This window comes from Centruroides vittatus, unplaced genomic scaffold (genome assembly GCF_030686945.1).
Source record: "Centruroides vittatus isolate TY-2023 unplaced genomic scaffold, ASM3068694v2 contig_965, whole genome shotgun sequence".
Lineage (NCBI taxonomy): Eukaryota > Metazoa > Arthropoda > Arachnida > Scorpiones > Buthidae > Centruroides > Centruroides vittatus.
This window is the reverse complement of record NW_027122641.1, coordinates 174322-189665: the sequence shown is the minus strand read 5'-3', so window position 1 is coordinate 189665 and position 15344 is coordinate 174322. Positions and strand designations below refer to the sequence as shown.

General features: G+C 26.7%; 1 protein-coding gene across 1 annotated transcript in view; it reads left to right on the top strand.

Moving 5' to 3' along the window:
• The window catches only part of LOC136985418 (dnaJ homolog subfamily C member 2), a 53328-nt gene extending 42408 nt beyond the window's left edge, over window positions 1-10920 (top strand). Inside the window, exons 11-17 of the mRNA XM_067282693.1 lie at window positions 1910-2079; window positions 5008-5074; window positions 7912-8081; window positions 8180-8280; window positions 9788-9901; window positions 10303-10469; window positions 10534-10920. Coding sequence (XP_067138794.1) covers window positions 1910-2079; window positions 5008-5074; window positions 7912-8081; window positions 8180-8280; window positions 9788-9901; window positions 10303-10469; window positions 10534-10602 — 858 coding nt within the window. The 3' untranslated portion in view covers window positions 10603-10920. The remainder of the gene's footprint in view (window positions 1-1909; window positions 2080-5007; window positions 5075-7911; window positions 8082-8179; window positions 8281-9787; window positions 9902-10302; window positions 10470-10533) is intronic.
• The last annotated feature ends 4424 nt before the right edge of the window (window positions 10921-15344 follow it).

Here is a 15344-nt window from a genome sequence, read left to right as displayed (position 1 = left end):
ATCCTTTTAATATCAGAGTTAATGAAACCAAAATTTCCATTGATTGCAGTCTTATTTTCTTCACTTGGTTGTTAATGTTACTGGTTGATTATCATCATTGGTATAGGTGACTTCCAGAGTGATTACAATAAGTGGATTTTACTATAATTGAATTTTTATTATGTTGTAATGAAAATTTTATTCTTAATTAATCACAAATCACTCTTGATTCTGATGAATCAGCAATGAATTGTAATTAAATAAGACTTTTTATTGTTAATATTGTATATTTTTGTCCTGATGTCTTTTTTATATTTACAGTATATAATTTATACGAATTTATGTAAAATAAAAACAAACATCAGCATAGCCTTAATTAATAAATATCATTCATTTCAATTTTTATTTTACAAGTTCTATTTTGATTGAAATGCTAAAATAAATGAATATGTTTTATTTATGTCCACAGCAATATTTGTTTGTTTTTTTGAACGTAAATACATATGTTTACATTGTAATGGAATATTAAAATGAAATCTTTTTGAAGATACTTTAGTTAGCAAGTAGAATCCAAATTTTAATTAAATTCAACATCTGTGGTATTAACAATGTACATAACTGAAATAATGGGATGCAATAACTATTTACAAGGTTGCTCATGTGTAGATTATGATGGAATAATAAATTGTCATTACCTATACATGAGCAAACTTTGTAAATATTTCATCCTGTTATTTCAGTCTAATACATTGTTAATACAAGAAATGTATCAAAACTTGCTCATCTGCAGTTGTCTTTTGACATCATTGATAAAATCTAATTTCAGAGTTAAAATGTGAAAAAAAATGTATATTTTAGAGTTTAGGAAATAAAGCAAAGACAAACTAAACAGAAATCTTGATTAAAAAAAATAGTCTCATGATACTATTATGCAGATGTAAAGTAAAAAAAGGAAAATATCAATGCCAAGCAATGTAATGATGATATTAATATTTTTGTGATGATATATCAAATTGATATTTTTTGATATACTGTATTTACTCGAATATAAGATGATCTCGCATATAGGACAAGGTGTGACTTTAAAGATCAAAATAAAGAAAATTAGATTTATTAAAAAACTTCTAATTTTATTTTGTTTAATTACAAATAAAATATCAAATGCACGTAAATGCACATATTGTCTCACAAAAATTACTGGCATTTTAAACTTAAGGAAAAATATTGTAAAATCTACAACATAATTTGTTCACGTAAAGCCGGACAATTGGGAACCTTTTTTTGCCAATACTTAACAGTTGAATTCACTCTTCTTCGATTACACTTATGAGTTTCTTCAAATTCTGATTTCCATATAATCATCTGTTTTCACGTGGGAATGAATTAAAACTTATATTGGGCTCTTGTGTAATTTTGGAATTCAATTCAAAAGCTTTGCTTTTCCTATTGCTATTCATCTTTACTCCTGACAATACACAAGAACGATTCAAACAAACCAGATAAAATACTTTTGTTTTTAAACACCAAAAGGTGAGAATCTGGAAAAAATGCGAATACACAGTTTAGAAAAATTATACAAAAGTGAAATGAATTCTTCACTCGCATGTATAGGATGACCTAGGTTTTTGAAGCAGTAAAAAACAGATAAAAACCTCATCTTATATGTGAGTAAATACAGTATTTTTTCCTTGCCAAAATATATGCATCCTTATGCTTGCTTTGAGCATAATACTGGTAGTTAAGTTATAGTATATTACTATAAACATCATTATTAATATAATAAATATTGTTTTCATGATCTGATGATAAACTGATAATAGTATGCAATTATATTCCATGCAAGTATTTTAATGTGCTGAATTAAAATAACTATTTGAATGAAATTAAAGAATGAATAAAAGTATACATAATTGAAAATATTAAATTATAGAGGGAGAAGGAAAAAAAAGAAAAAGAAGCTCATAAAAAGATGATTAAAAAAGAAAGGAAGAATTTACATCAGTTATGTGAATCATCTGGTTATTTTGCTGAAAATGATAGTGAAAAAGTTGATCATTTACAGGAAGTTGATAAATTATGCAAACTGTTGTCATTGGAAAGGTATTTTTTTTTTGATAAATTGAGCAATTAGTTTTATTCTTAAATATAATTATCTGTATCAAGTAATTTATATTAATTAATTGTAATATATATATTTTGTAAGTAAATAGTATATACAGTATAGAATTTACTGGATTTAAGACAAAAATTTGTATTCTAAATATTTCTAGATTAACAGGTCAATGAGAATGAGATATAAATTACTTAATATATTGTACATTATAATAATTTCTTTGTACTTATATATTATAACAAAATTTTAAAACATTCTGCCATAATAAGTTTGTTATTTATGTTTGTTTATTGCCAAGGAAAGTTTCCTTTATTGTAAGAATAAAGCAGAATTTTCTTGGATTTAAATATTGGACTAAATCGAAGGGCTTATGTGTTAAGCCCTTCCCAGTTAGCAGTGTTGTTAAGCTATTAGTTTTAAGTATTGGCGTTAAGTCATAAATTAAATTTACTAATTATATAATCTTTATTTTAACTTATAATAGACTTTACATGGGTGATAAAAATCAGACCATATTGCTATGTTTGGTATTCTTTTAAAATGTTTTATTATTTAGCCCAGATTTAATATAGAAAATGCTTGTATGTTATAATTACAAATTAACACAATAAAGCAGTTTTGTTGAAAAATATTGAGACTTAGCAATAATAACAAAAAAAATTCTTTCAGTATTAATACTGCTATAATATTTTTTTAATAAGTATTTTAAAAATCTCTTATAAACACTAGTAATGGACATAGAATATTATTATTGTTTGTGGAATATAGAATTGAATGCAAAGCAAAATGAATTAATCATGATTGTATTGATCTAGAGTTTTGATCTAATGATTCTATGATTTAATTAATGATTTCTTTGAAGCATAATGATATAGTTTAAATTTCCATATTGTTATTAGTTCTTATTAGAGGAAAATTATAATTTTTTTCCTAAACTTTTTCGTTTGTTATTTTTAAAAACTTATGTTAAAAGGAAAATACATACAAAGACATACCAAATGTGAATAGGAAACAGTAGAGTCAGAAACTAAGTTGATAGAATATTGGACTATCTCATGTCAATGATTAAACTAAATTAGGGGGGTTCTTATTCCAAACAAATACATGCCATTTTATTTTTATGTAACTTTTGGAAACTTAAATTTTGTTTTAAAAAAATAGTAATTACTAACCAAAACTCTTAAAATTTATGACATACGTATGTCAGGTAAATTTTTTAAAAATTTTATCTTTATCTTTAAGCACAATCAAACAAGAACATTTATGTGGTTGCAAAATATCTCTATCTTATGAATTTTCTTCTGCAGCATCTATATTTCATGTATCTTCTGTTTGCTTTAAAAAGTCAGTAATTAGTAGATTGTTTGCTTTTACTTGATAGAGTTTTGTATATCTCATGGTACAGAGCTAAACATTTTTTGAAGCTCTGCTTTGAACTGTGCTGCTGCTTTTAAGGATCTACATTTAAAAACATTATATTCTAATTGTTCAATAAAGTTGGTATTTTATAATTTTTTTAAATGTAAAACTTAAAACTTTGGAATTTTCATGTGTGCTATCTATCATGTACTGATTTCTTTTCCTTTACCTCTGATATCATTTCCACCAAATCAGCTCGCCAACCTGTTTTCTACCCATAATTCTTGAATTTTTATAGTAGTTGTACTTTAAGATCTTTTCCTCCCACTTAGTTAACAAGATTTAAATGTAGATAAAAGAGAGGATTCACAAAAAAAAGAATAGAAATGTTGAAAAATTATATCTAGCATAATAGCAGGGAATTTCTTGCAGAAAAAGTTAAAAATATTATATTATGTGATATTTAGCTCAATTCTCTAAGCATAATAGTGTGTATCCTCAATTTATACAGTAGATTAGTTTTATGTAAAATTGAGACTAACATATGGGAAATGCAGGGATAAGTTCCAAGGTTCTGTTTTCTACTAATCATTATAAAATGAATAAAAGTAAAATTTTATTTTCTATTCTCTTTATTTGTTAAGAAAGAAACAGTTTTTCTTCTATTATTTACTTATTATTACTTTTTTAACCTGAAAAATCTTATATCACTTCCATTAGTGACTTTTTTGGTCTAAGGTTTTATTCTTCTTAGTTTACTGAAGACCTTATAGCTTTGTCCTAATAAAATTGTTTTAAGCTTGTAGTTCTATTCAATTTTTTATTAATTTTTTGATATTGTGCTAATCAATGCGTGTGGTATGAATAAAGTCCTGACGTAGTAAAAAATGAGAATTTTGTACTCTGAATATAACTTGAAAATTGCAATGTCATGGTTGTAAATTCATAATAATTTGCATAAATCTAAACATTAATTTTATCTATGAAAATATAATAGAAGAATATTTTAAAATGCTATATTAAAATAAATGTACTGTAAAACTCCAATTACTCATATGCTAATTATCTGGATTACACTCAGACTTTGTTAAAAATATAAATAGGCACGTAAATATATATGTGCTGTAAATGCATGAAAGGTAAGTTTTTCTTCGTGCTGAAAATAAACTATATTCATTTTCACATTTAATATTTTATTTGCACACAATAATATGTATATCTACATAACAGTGTGTTTCAATATAAAAAAAAAAAAAAAAAGACTATTTTCAGTAAAATTGAATTATCTGGATGGTCTCAGGTTCCAATTAATCAGTTTTTCATTCAGTTAATTGAAGTTTTACTGTACTCTAATTTAGTTCATTTCTGTGGAGTTGATTGTTACAGACTGTGATAAATTGAAACTATCATGTAAAATGACATTTTTGTCAAGTCTTTCCAACTGCGTTAAATTGAAATTGTGCAGTTTGAATACTGTGTGAATTGTAGTTTAGATGTACTGTGTTAAATTATTTGTATAATAATTTATTACTTTAACTTTCAATAATTATTTATAGATTACAGTCATTAAATGAGAAGTTACAAGCAGAAACAAATGGAAGAAGAGAGATTTTCTTATCTGAGGTTGGTAATTTTTATTTTTTTCTTCAAAATAATAACGCATTATGTATGGAAATTGAAATATTAGCGAGGTTGAGGTCAAAGTTTTAAACGTGAAAACGTGTATGTCAGATGTTCAGTGCCACTTTCCTGTAAGCCTAGAAGTTTGACAATGGTGTTTGGATAATCAGTGGAATCAAGCTCGACATTCCAAACGCCATTGTCAAACTTCTAGTCTTATAGGAAAGTGGTGCTGAACGTCCGACGTTCACATTTTTGCATTTAAAACTTTGGCCTCAACCTCACTAAAAATTTAATAACTTTCTTTTATAAGTCAGCATTTTTTCTTTATTTGAATAGTTGATGGATATTTCTTCAACCTTATCATCTGCTTTAACTTTATTCTATCTTACTAGAGAATTCATCAGAACTTTATTCTGTTTTATTAGAGAATACTTTAAATATTTGATTCTTTACAAAAACTAACAAAATATCTTAAATGTAGAAGTGATGAATGTAATTAATAATTTTTGAAGCATTTTAGTTTCAGATTGTAATTCTGAAAGTTTGTCAAATCAATTTTGTTTGTTCTTAAGAACAGAATTGACTATTAAGTTTTCATCTCGCTAAAAGATAATAAAAAGGTAGGATTAGGATCTGAATCTGATTCTAAGAGACTTGAAAAACATTTCTCTCTGAAATATGTTTAAACCGTTGTTTGTTATCAAATTATTCTTTTGAGATTTTGGATATATGTTATATTGCCAGTGATAATGACAATTAACTGAACTGATATTGTTGAAGATTTCCATTCTTCCATTTTCTCTAATACTATAGTATAGGAGAATTATACTCTAAAGTCAATTGGTCTATCTTAGCTGGTCTCTTACCATGAGAGAGTGAATTTACACATGGTCATGAGTTGTTAAATATCTGAAGTTGTAGGTTCCTTGAGGAGTTTTGTACACTTGCACAGTCAGACTTGTCCCATAGGAGAATGGTATCTGTGGTGGGTAGGATTCAGGTCACTGGCTATCGGCAGCGATGATGGTGTTGATAGGCGGTTTATCCAAATCTTGTGTGAACACTCGAGGACAGATGAACTCTCCTGTCATCATCAATTTTTCTTCTATTTGGATCCTCACCTTTAATTTCAATGCCCTCTTTAGGCAATGTTGGATGGTTAAACCAATAACAATTTTTGGTTTATTTATGTTATGTTCTTGATACAGTCAAAAGTGACACATTCAGATGTGTCATTTCTGGACAAGGAAGCAAATCTGTGGGAAAATGGAATCACTTCCTATCATGGTTGTGAGTTAAAATTTTAGCAAAATTAAGTAAATTTTTTCTATTTAGGTCCAGTTCTTATAGTAACTTTTCAGATACTCTGTATATACTGTACTTGAAACTTGATGTTTATATTGAAGTAATACATTGTATTTAAAACATATCTCATAAATTTATTATTTAAACTATATTTTTGAAACTTGAATAATTAAAAAGAAAATACACGCTTTTGAATTATTGGAGAGAAGAAAGTTGAATTGTGACTACTTCGAATACCCTAAACTCTTCAACATTATCTTTCAATATTGAAGATACAAAACCATCTTTAGTAAATATTTAGCAGCAAACAAGAATGTTTTAATATGATAATTAGGAGTTATTTAAAGGGAATATAAGAATCTATTAGTAATTCACTAATGGGTTATTATAGGCCTGACAATCCAAAATAATCCTTTTAAGAAAAGTTTTACCGAGTATGTTTAATGAATATACAAATTAGAAGGCATTTATCTTTAGAGTGAATAAATACCAGTTTAATTTAAATTTGTTTTCTGTTCAATGGCCAGATGGCTAAGGCAGCTAAGCTGTCAACTTACATTCTGGGAGACTTGGGATCATATCCAAGCAGGCAATAATCCCAGAAATTTTTCAGACACATTCTCTCCAGATATGTTAGACCTTGCCTCTCCTGGCTACCCCTATTGTGGGCCTGGCCAAACCTAAGATGAGCATGGATAAAATGCCCTCTTAGGCCCACAGGATAGTAAGAATCAAAAATGAAAAAAATGTTTTCAGTTCTTTGTATGTTAATTTTTTATTTTCATGATTAGAGAGTATAATAAAGTTAATTTCTCATAAAAATGGAGTGAACAAATTTAACATTTTCAATTAATATGGAAACTATATCTGAAATTTACTTTTTCTTTTCTGGCTGTTATGTATACATAACAAGGAAAAGTATTGGAATCATGTAAAATTTGACCCTCAAAGTTTTTTGCAAATCTCTGTGTTTTGAGATCCTCTGAACCCAAAAAAGTAAAAAAAATAGCAAAACAAAAAAAATTCCATGGGTGTTTGTGTTGTGTCTATTTTGTTTAATATCTCAAGAAAGGGTGAAGATAAAGAAACAAAATTTGGCATGGTAGCTTATATATAAGGGGCATTGATGCTATTAAATTTTTGTTGTGAAAGGTCAAGGGGATAAAGAGATAGAGGGTGGACACGTGTCATATCTCGTGAGGGCATAGCAAAAGACTTAATCAAGATTTACTTGTTAGCATTTACAGTGTTTTATAAAACTCATCTCTATTCTTAAAATTAAGTCTTTTGCTATTTTATAATAATTAAAAATAGATTAAAGTTTTTATAACTGGTTTGGTTATGTATCTATACAACAAAATCTCATAACAGATGGCATTACATACAATTTTAGTTATTTATTTTGATTAATAATATAAATGTTATTTTTAAAATAAAATCTCATAAAAGCTGGGAAAGTTATGCAACTCATTGCTAGACTTTTTAAAATAAATTATTGAAATATTTAAAGTTAAATTTTATTCATTTCTTAGGTTAAAATTTTAAATGAGCAATTGGAAAAAGAAAAAGAACAACTTACAGCTGCCTCACAGAAATCTTCAACAGGTGTTGGAGATAACAATAATCAAAAACATTGGAGTCATGACGATCTACAACTATTAGTTAAAGCTGTAAATCTGTTTCCTGCTGGAACAATAAATAGGTACAAATATTCATATAAGAGTGAAAGTTATATTGATGAAAATATTTTCCTTAATTTTTAAAAAATGTTTTAATTATTTATTTTAATTATTTTTTAAGATGGGAAGTTGTTGCAGCTTTTATATGTCAGCATAGTTGTTCTGATACAAAAAGGACTGCAAAAGAAGTATTAGCAAAAGCTAAAGATTTACAAAAGTTAGGTAATATTTAATTTACAAACATATAACAACTTTTTATTAGAATAGCTGATAATCTAAGTCAATCTGATCATAAATATGAATTTACTAAATTTTTGTGTTTACAAATTATTTTACCACTTATGCATAATACATAAATTCTACAACAAAGCTTTCATAATGTTTAAGTGGAATTAGTTTCTGATCGGACATAAATTCCCACTTGTTCATCTGTTGTCTGTTTTTCTTTCTTTCTTTAATCTCAAGAATTGAATTCAAGACCAGATATGGAAAGCTAAGGGGCAGAATGCCCCAATTAACTATATATAAATTTCTGATGCAAACCAGAAGTCACATTATCTCAATTCAAAAATTTTTTCCTGAAATAAGTTAGATGACCAGCATGACTTTGTTGCTAACAGTAAAGTATGATGTACAGGAGCATGACACTACAGTACTAATTTGAGGTGGAGAGCATAAATTTTAAATTAAATAAATTAAAAATATGATTAAAAATTGCAGCAAACAAACAATTATTTATTAAAATTTATTAAAATAAACAATTATGTATTGTGACAATGTCACAATACATAATTGCTTGTTATTTATTACAGAGTGAACCAGAAACATAGTGCAACTAAAAATCAATGGTGGGATGCAAAACAAGACTGGCAGTCTGCATGGTTCCAACCAACCTATTATGTCACAGATTCAAATGTTATCCTTTAAATATATAATAGATGAATATTTTAAGATATAAATGTTTCTTGCAATGTGTTACATAATAACAAGTATGGATAGTTCTCACAGTATCACCAAATCTACTACTTACTAGGAAAGTTGTTTATTACTTGGTAGCTTCACATAAGGAAGCTGGATGGACAAGGCAGTAATGGCATCAGTCTACTGCTCTGAAGAAACTGAGTTTGAATGCAGATCAGGAATTTTTGAAGGTGGTTTGTCTCATATGTTAGGCTGTGTTCATCATCGTTTAATGTCCATTGTGAACCTGGCTGAACCCATAATAGATCTGGAGAATGCAGTTGTCTTGTGGTATTAATGAATAAGATGGAAAGAATTATTAGGAAAAAGCATCATATAAATTTTGATAATTTTAAATAGTGTTAAATAATTGTAAAGTTTGTAATTTTTCTTAGAAACACTTTCTTTATATTTCCAACAGTATATAACATATTATAACAGTATATTCCAACAGTATATAACAGTATATAACATAATTAAAACCAGATTGAAAAAAAGGCTAATCAGATGATACACCAAAAGGATGGTTGAAAAAGACAGATGATAAATCAAAATCTTATATGTTACATGCCAGATGATTTCTCCTCACATGCCACAGTTTGCCACTCTTGGTATATAATGTGAAAAATGACTTTACTATTAGTGAAAGTATGATTAAAAATGTTTTGTCCTGTACATAACCCTCCCAATTTTTTTGACCTGCAAACATCTGGTTAATTAGAAGATAATTTTAGTTTGATGAATGTATATTAATGTAAATAAATTTCAGATGCTGGTTTGAAGGAAGAAGTAAATAAAAAAGCATATGAAAAAATGGGTAAATCTCAAAAATGTAGTTCTGTTGCCTTAAAAGATGATTCAACTTTAAGTGAAAGATTTGAAAGTAAGCATGAAAACTATTATTATATATTAATATATTTTTTAAAAACTACTATATAAAATTTAGAAAATTACTAATAACTTCCAATTTTTGCTGATAAATTTTAATGTAAATGAAATCCAAAAACTTTGTTTATAAAAACATAAACAAATTTTTTGGATTTCTTAATATTTTCAAGTAGTTGTTTGAATGTTTTTTATTGAATAAAGAATCAATTATTGCTAATATGGTGTATAAGTATTTGAATTACTTTTTTGAATGTTTAAAATGGAGTAACCTATATTAATGCCAGCTTTTGTTGCATATTATCATTTTTTTAAATATTAGATTAAAGATTTTCAAATAATATTTAAAAAATAATTTTACTTGAAAATGATTGATTTAAGTAATTTTTAAAACTTCAGATCAAGCAGAAACAAATGAAATTAATTCTGCTCCATGGACTGCTGAAGAACAGAAATTATTAGAACAAGCCCTTAAAACGTATACGACTTCAACTCCTGATCGCTGGGATAAAATTGCGCTATGCATACCTGGACGAACTAAGAAAGAATGTATGAAGAGATACAAGGTACAGAACATAATTTATGTTTAAAGATGTTATATAAATTTATTGAAAATCAATTTGTTTACAGGATTTAGTGGAAATGGTACGTGCCAAGAAAGCGGCTCAAGCTGCAGCATCATCCAAAAACAAAAAATGACATTTAGTGTTGTTTAGCTGTTATTATATGATAATATACTGTATTTTATTTTGTGCAATAGTTTCCATTTATTTAAATACAACCCAAAAACCGGTTTTGTATCTTTTGATATATTTAATCTCACTTCAAAAAACAAAGTACATCAAGTTTAAAATAATATATTGGATGAAATATGACAGTTTGTTTTAACACAGAATGTTAGTGTTAACAGTTTGAACATATTATTCATAAAATGAATATAGTAAATCATGGATAAATTACAGTTGTAACAATCCTAAACAGTTTTGTTTTGGAAATAAAATCAAATAATTAGTTTTATTTTAATTTATTTACTTATAGAAGAAGAAATCTTCTCTTCTAACTAATACTTTAGACTCCTGTAAATTGCAAAAAGTTTTAAACAAAATAATTTTTGTATGTTAATCTTCTGTAATTATATATTCTAGAAGTTGATATGTACTGTATTTTATGACTTACAAGATACAAAGACATCTCTTAAATTTAGTAATAATAATCAAATATTTAATATATACACTATACTTTATACTAGACACACTTTATGACTAGTATAAATATTCTATTATGAAATGTTATATTTAAGTGCATTCTTTTCTTGGTATAATATTTCAAAATGTTTCCATGTGTCTTAGTTTAAAATATAGTCTATGGGAAATATAGAGCTTGATTTATGATGACTCACTTAACTATTCTAGAACTACTTTCATAAAAATAAAACTATAGTATAGGACTAAGTATAAGTTATATACTGTAGATAGATTTATTTTACTGGAAGTAAATCAATGAATAAAACATATGAACATACTAGCTATAAGCCTTATTTGGGAGACCTCATTAGCTTATATGATATGAGTTACATTATTATATATTGGAAGTAGGTTGATTTGAATGCTATAATATTAGTAAAGAAATAATGATATTTAAAACCCTGTTTACACTTAAGTAAAGTGACTTATTGTGGTGCATAGTCATTGAGCATTTACATTCAACATTACAGTTTAAATAACAAAAAATTTTTGCTTACTTTCAAATAATAATAATCAAATTAATTTAATTTATAATTTAATTACCAATTTCAAATAATACTTTTTAATTGATGCTTTATCTAATATGAATTAAAACCTTTGACATCAAAAACTGACTTAAGCTTGTAAGCAAATTAAGATGATTTCATTCACATTATGTTGATTAAGCTGGCTTAAAAAATAGAATGGGAACAAGTGTATATAAAACAAAAGGTTTTTTGATGGAAAACAATACTTATATTTTACAGTGATGTAATTTATTATTATTAATATAAGTATGTAATGTAATTTACATAATACTTTTTATTTTAATTAATAACATAAATCATCTCAATAATATGTTCTTAGAACAAACAAAGTTATAAATAACATGGATCAACATAAAAGTTATGGCAAAAACATTAAGAAAGCTGAAAGTCTGAAAGTTGAAGTCAAATATTGACACCTTAATGTGAACCAAATATTAAATTCTGTAATAAATATTTTTGGGAGGAGATTATTAAAAATCTTCTTTAAAAAACAAAGGGTATACAAACACATAACAGCAAGTTCTCACTTAATGTCATCAATAGGTTCTTGGAAACTATGGCATTAAGTAAAATGACACAAAAAAATTAGTTTTACAATAAGCTAAATGATAGAAAACTATTAACTGTAAACATGATAGTTATAAACAAGATATAATTGAATTTCCGCTATTTATTTCCCACCTCTTAGAATTAATGTTTATAAAAAAATGAATTTCAACAATAATAATTGTAAATTAGAAATTTTGTCATCTTTCCTCAATGACATTATAATGAAATGATTTAAGTGAGAGCTTGCTGTATATATTAAAAAATAATTATAGAAAATATATACAGATATAACAACCAGGTGCCAATAGTTTAGAGACCGATTTTAGGGTTAAAAGTAAGCCTAAAATCCTCTATAAAAGTTTTTCAAAATCCACTTTATTTTTGAGATATGACATGACCTGCCAAAAAAAAAAAAAAAAAAAAATACTTTTTCAAATTCTCTACTAAAATATTAACACTAGGTATTACATCAGCTTAATGTTCCTGAATTAATGTTTTCAATGATAAATAGCTGTTCACTAATTGTGATTTTGCTGTTGGAACTAATCATACAAGGACTAATGTTGTTACTGTTTCAGAAGTATTTTATTACCAACAGGGCTGTGGAGTCATTTAAAAATCTACAGACTGACTTTGCTTTACCATCTGACTCTGAGTGTGATCAGGGGTGAACTTATTACCAAAATAGGCCTGAATTCTGATGTCATCACATGTGACATGACCTAAGAATAAAAGCTTCGATAGAGTTCTAATAAAGATAGAAGGTAGAAACTTTTTATTCCAAAGCTAAAAGACTCCTCTAAGTAATGACATAGTCAATATATAAATATGTATTCAATAATTTTTTATTTTCCTGGCTTATATATAACAGGGAAAGTGTAGTGATTGGTCAAAAATGACCCCCCCTTTGGACTCTGGACACCTTGAAATGTTGAGATATGCAAAAGATTCAGTATATTTTTTCTATGTATAGATGTTAGAATATGTGGGGGGCACAATTTTGTTTGCCCTCAATTTTGAAGCATAATAACTTCTGTGGTTTTTGAATCGGAGTTGGATAGTTTAACACAAGAGTTATTAAGCTTCAAAGTGGTTAAACTAAATCATGCCCTCACACACAGTGTTGAAATTGGCAGATTTTTGATGACTCCAACTAAAACACCAAAATTCCATGACTCTGACTTCACTGCCCTGATTAGCAATCTTTCTGTCTGATATGCATTTAGGATATAGCTCCCCATCAGTCTGACCTATTTGATTATCAGAATGTATGAGTTACAATATTTAATACAGTAATTATCTTATTTATATACGATTACTGATTTCAATGTTTTAGATTCTTAAAATTAAGAATCAAAATTAAAACAAAGATCAAAATTATTAGCTTTATATATGAATATCATTTCTTTTTCATTTTTAATGCTGCTTTTAACTGATTGAGGTAAGTATTGCCAAAGCAGGCCTTACTGTAATAAAAGCCTTATTCACTTTAAGATTTTGCATTACTCATTTGTTTTACAGTTTAATAAAAGTTGTTGGAAAGTAACTTATTCAAAGTAAATTTACATTGAATAACATTTTTTTTTACAAAATTAGACAGAATAATTTGAAAGAACTGCTCAGAATCCTTTGGTGATATAGATGCATAATTGCATACAAGAAACCAGCAAATATGTGTACATTAGCTAATGTATATCAAGAAAAACAATTTTTCAAATAATTTTTTTTTCTGAACTGCATCTGTAGAAAATACCCACTCAAAAACATTTAATGCAGTTTAAAATTTATGAAAATTTATTCCACAAAAAATTATGTATTATTTTATAAATGCTATGGTATGAAAATGAAAAACATTAATCTTTTCATATTCAAACCAAATGCATTTGATAATCAAATAGTATCTAAAGAATAAACCTTAATTTTAAAATATATATTACTATTTAAACACGTGCACAAGCCATTTCAAAGAAAATTAATTTTTTATAAGAAATGCCAATTGCTTTATGTAATACTGTGTCATTATCTATTGTTGGAAAGTAATGTATTTGGGGTACAAAAATTTCAAATTTTATAAAAAATACCTTAGAAAAATGTATTTAAAAATATAAATTTTGAATAGATCCTGTTGTAAAGATCTGAGTTGAAGTTGGCACAGGAATAAATACCAATTTTGATTTGTAAGGATGTAGAAGTTGCTAATATGAAGTACGGTGTAATTTATTTACTAAAAATAAGTAATGATATGTAAAATGATGTCTATTATTTTAATTTCTTAAATACCCAACTTTAAATACTTTCAAAGTAATTAACAAAGTTAGAAACTATTTGTATTGATTCTTAAACTATTATTTATACTACTTTATTGATTCTAAAATACTAGAATTATAACTTTTGTGAAAGTTCCACATTGTTTCTAATACAATATTTTACAAAATAATGGTAATCTATTGCATATATTCTCTAGGGGGTAGAAACCTATGGTACATCTGAAGAAATCATCTAGCACATAAAACAATCAAAATTGTGTGTATGTTATGTTATCAGCTTTTTCAATCATTTCAGTTTATCACTTGGTCATCCTTTTCAATTAGCTTCTTTACATTTATTCTAATTAAAGCACATTCATTTAATTTCTTTAATCATCATCATTCAGTCTAAAGCTTCAACATGCACAAACAGTTTTAAAGATAAAATATGCTTATTATATGGCATGTGGACTCAAACAGGTTTGTCATCCCTGCTCTAGGCTATATTTTATTCAGAGTAAACTAAAGCATTAAAATATTGATAAAATAAAACTCTGACTCTATTCATAGAGTTTTCATTTCATATGTTTGTTATATTCTGTAAATAGCAGTTTGATTATGGTCATTTATATACAGTCAAACCTGTTTTTATGCGGTGGATAGGGACTGCATAAAAAAATTGCACGAAACTTCACGAGTGGCTATAAAAAATAGTTTTCGCAACACAATTAAAAAAATATTTTTTTATGTGGTCAATAGGGACCGCATAAAAAAAGTCTCGCATAGAAAATAACTCAAAACCATACGAAATAGAATTTATTGACAACAGATGTCAGCACTTGACTGCATCGTCTCGTCTATCGTCTGTTTTACAC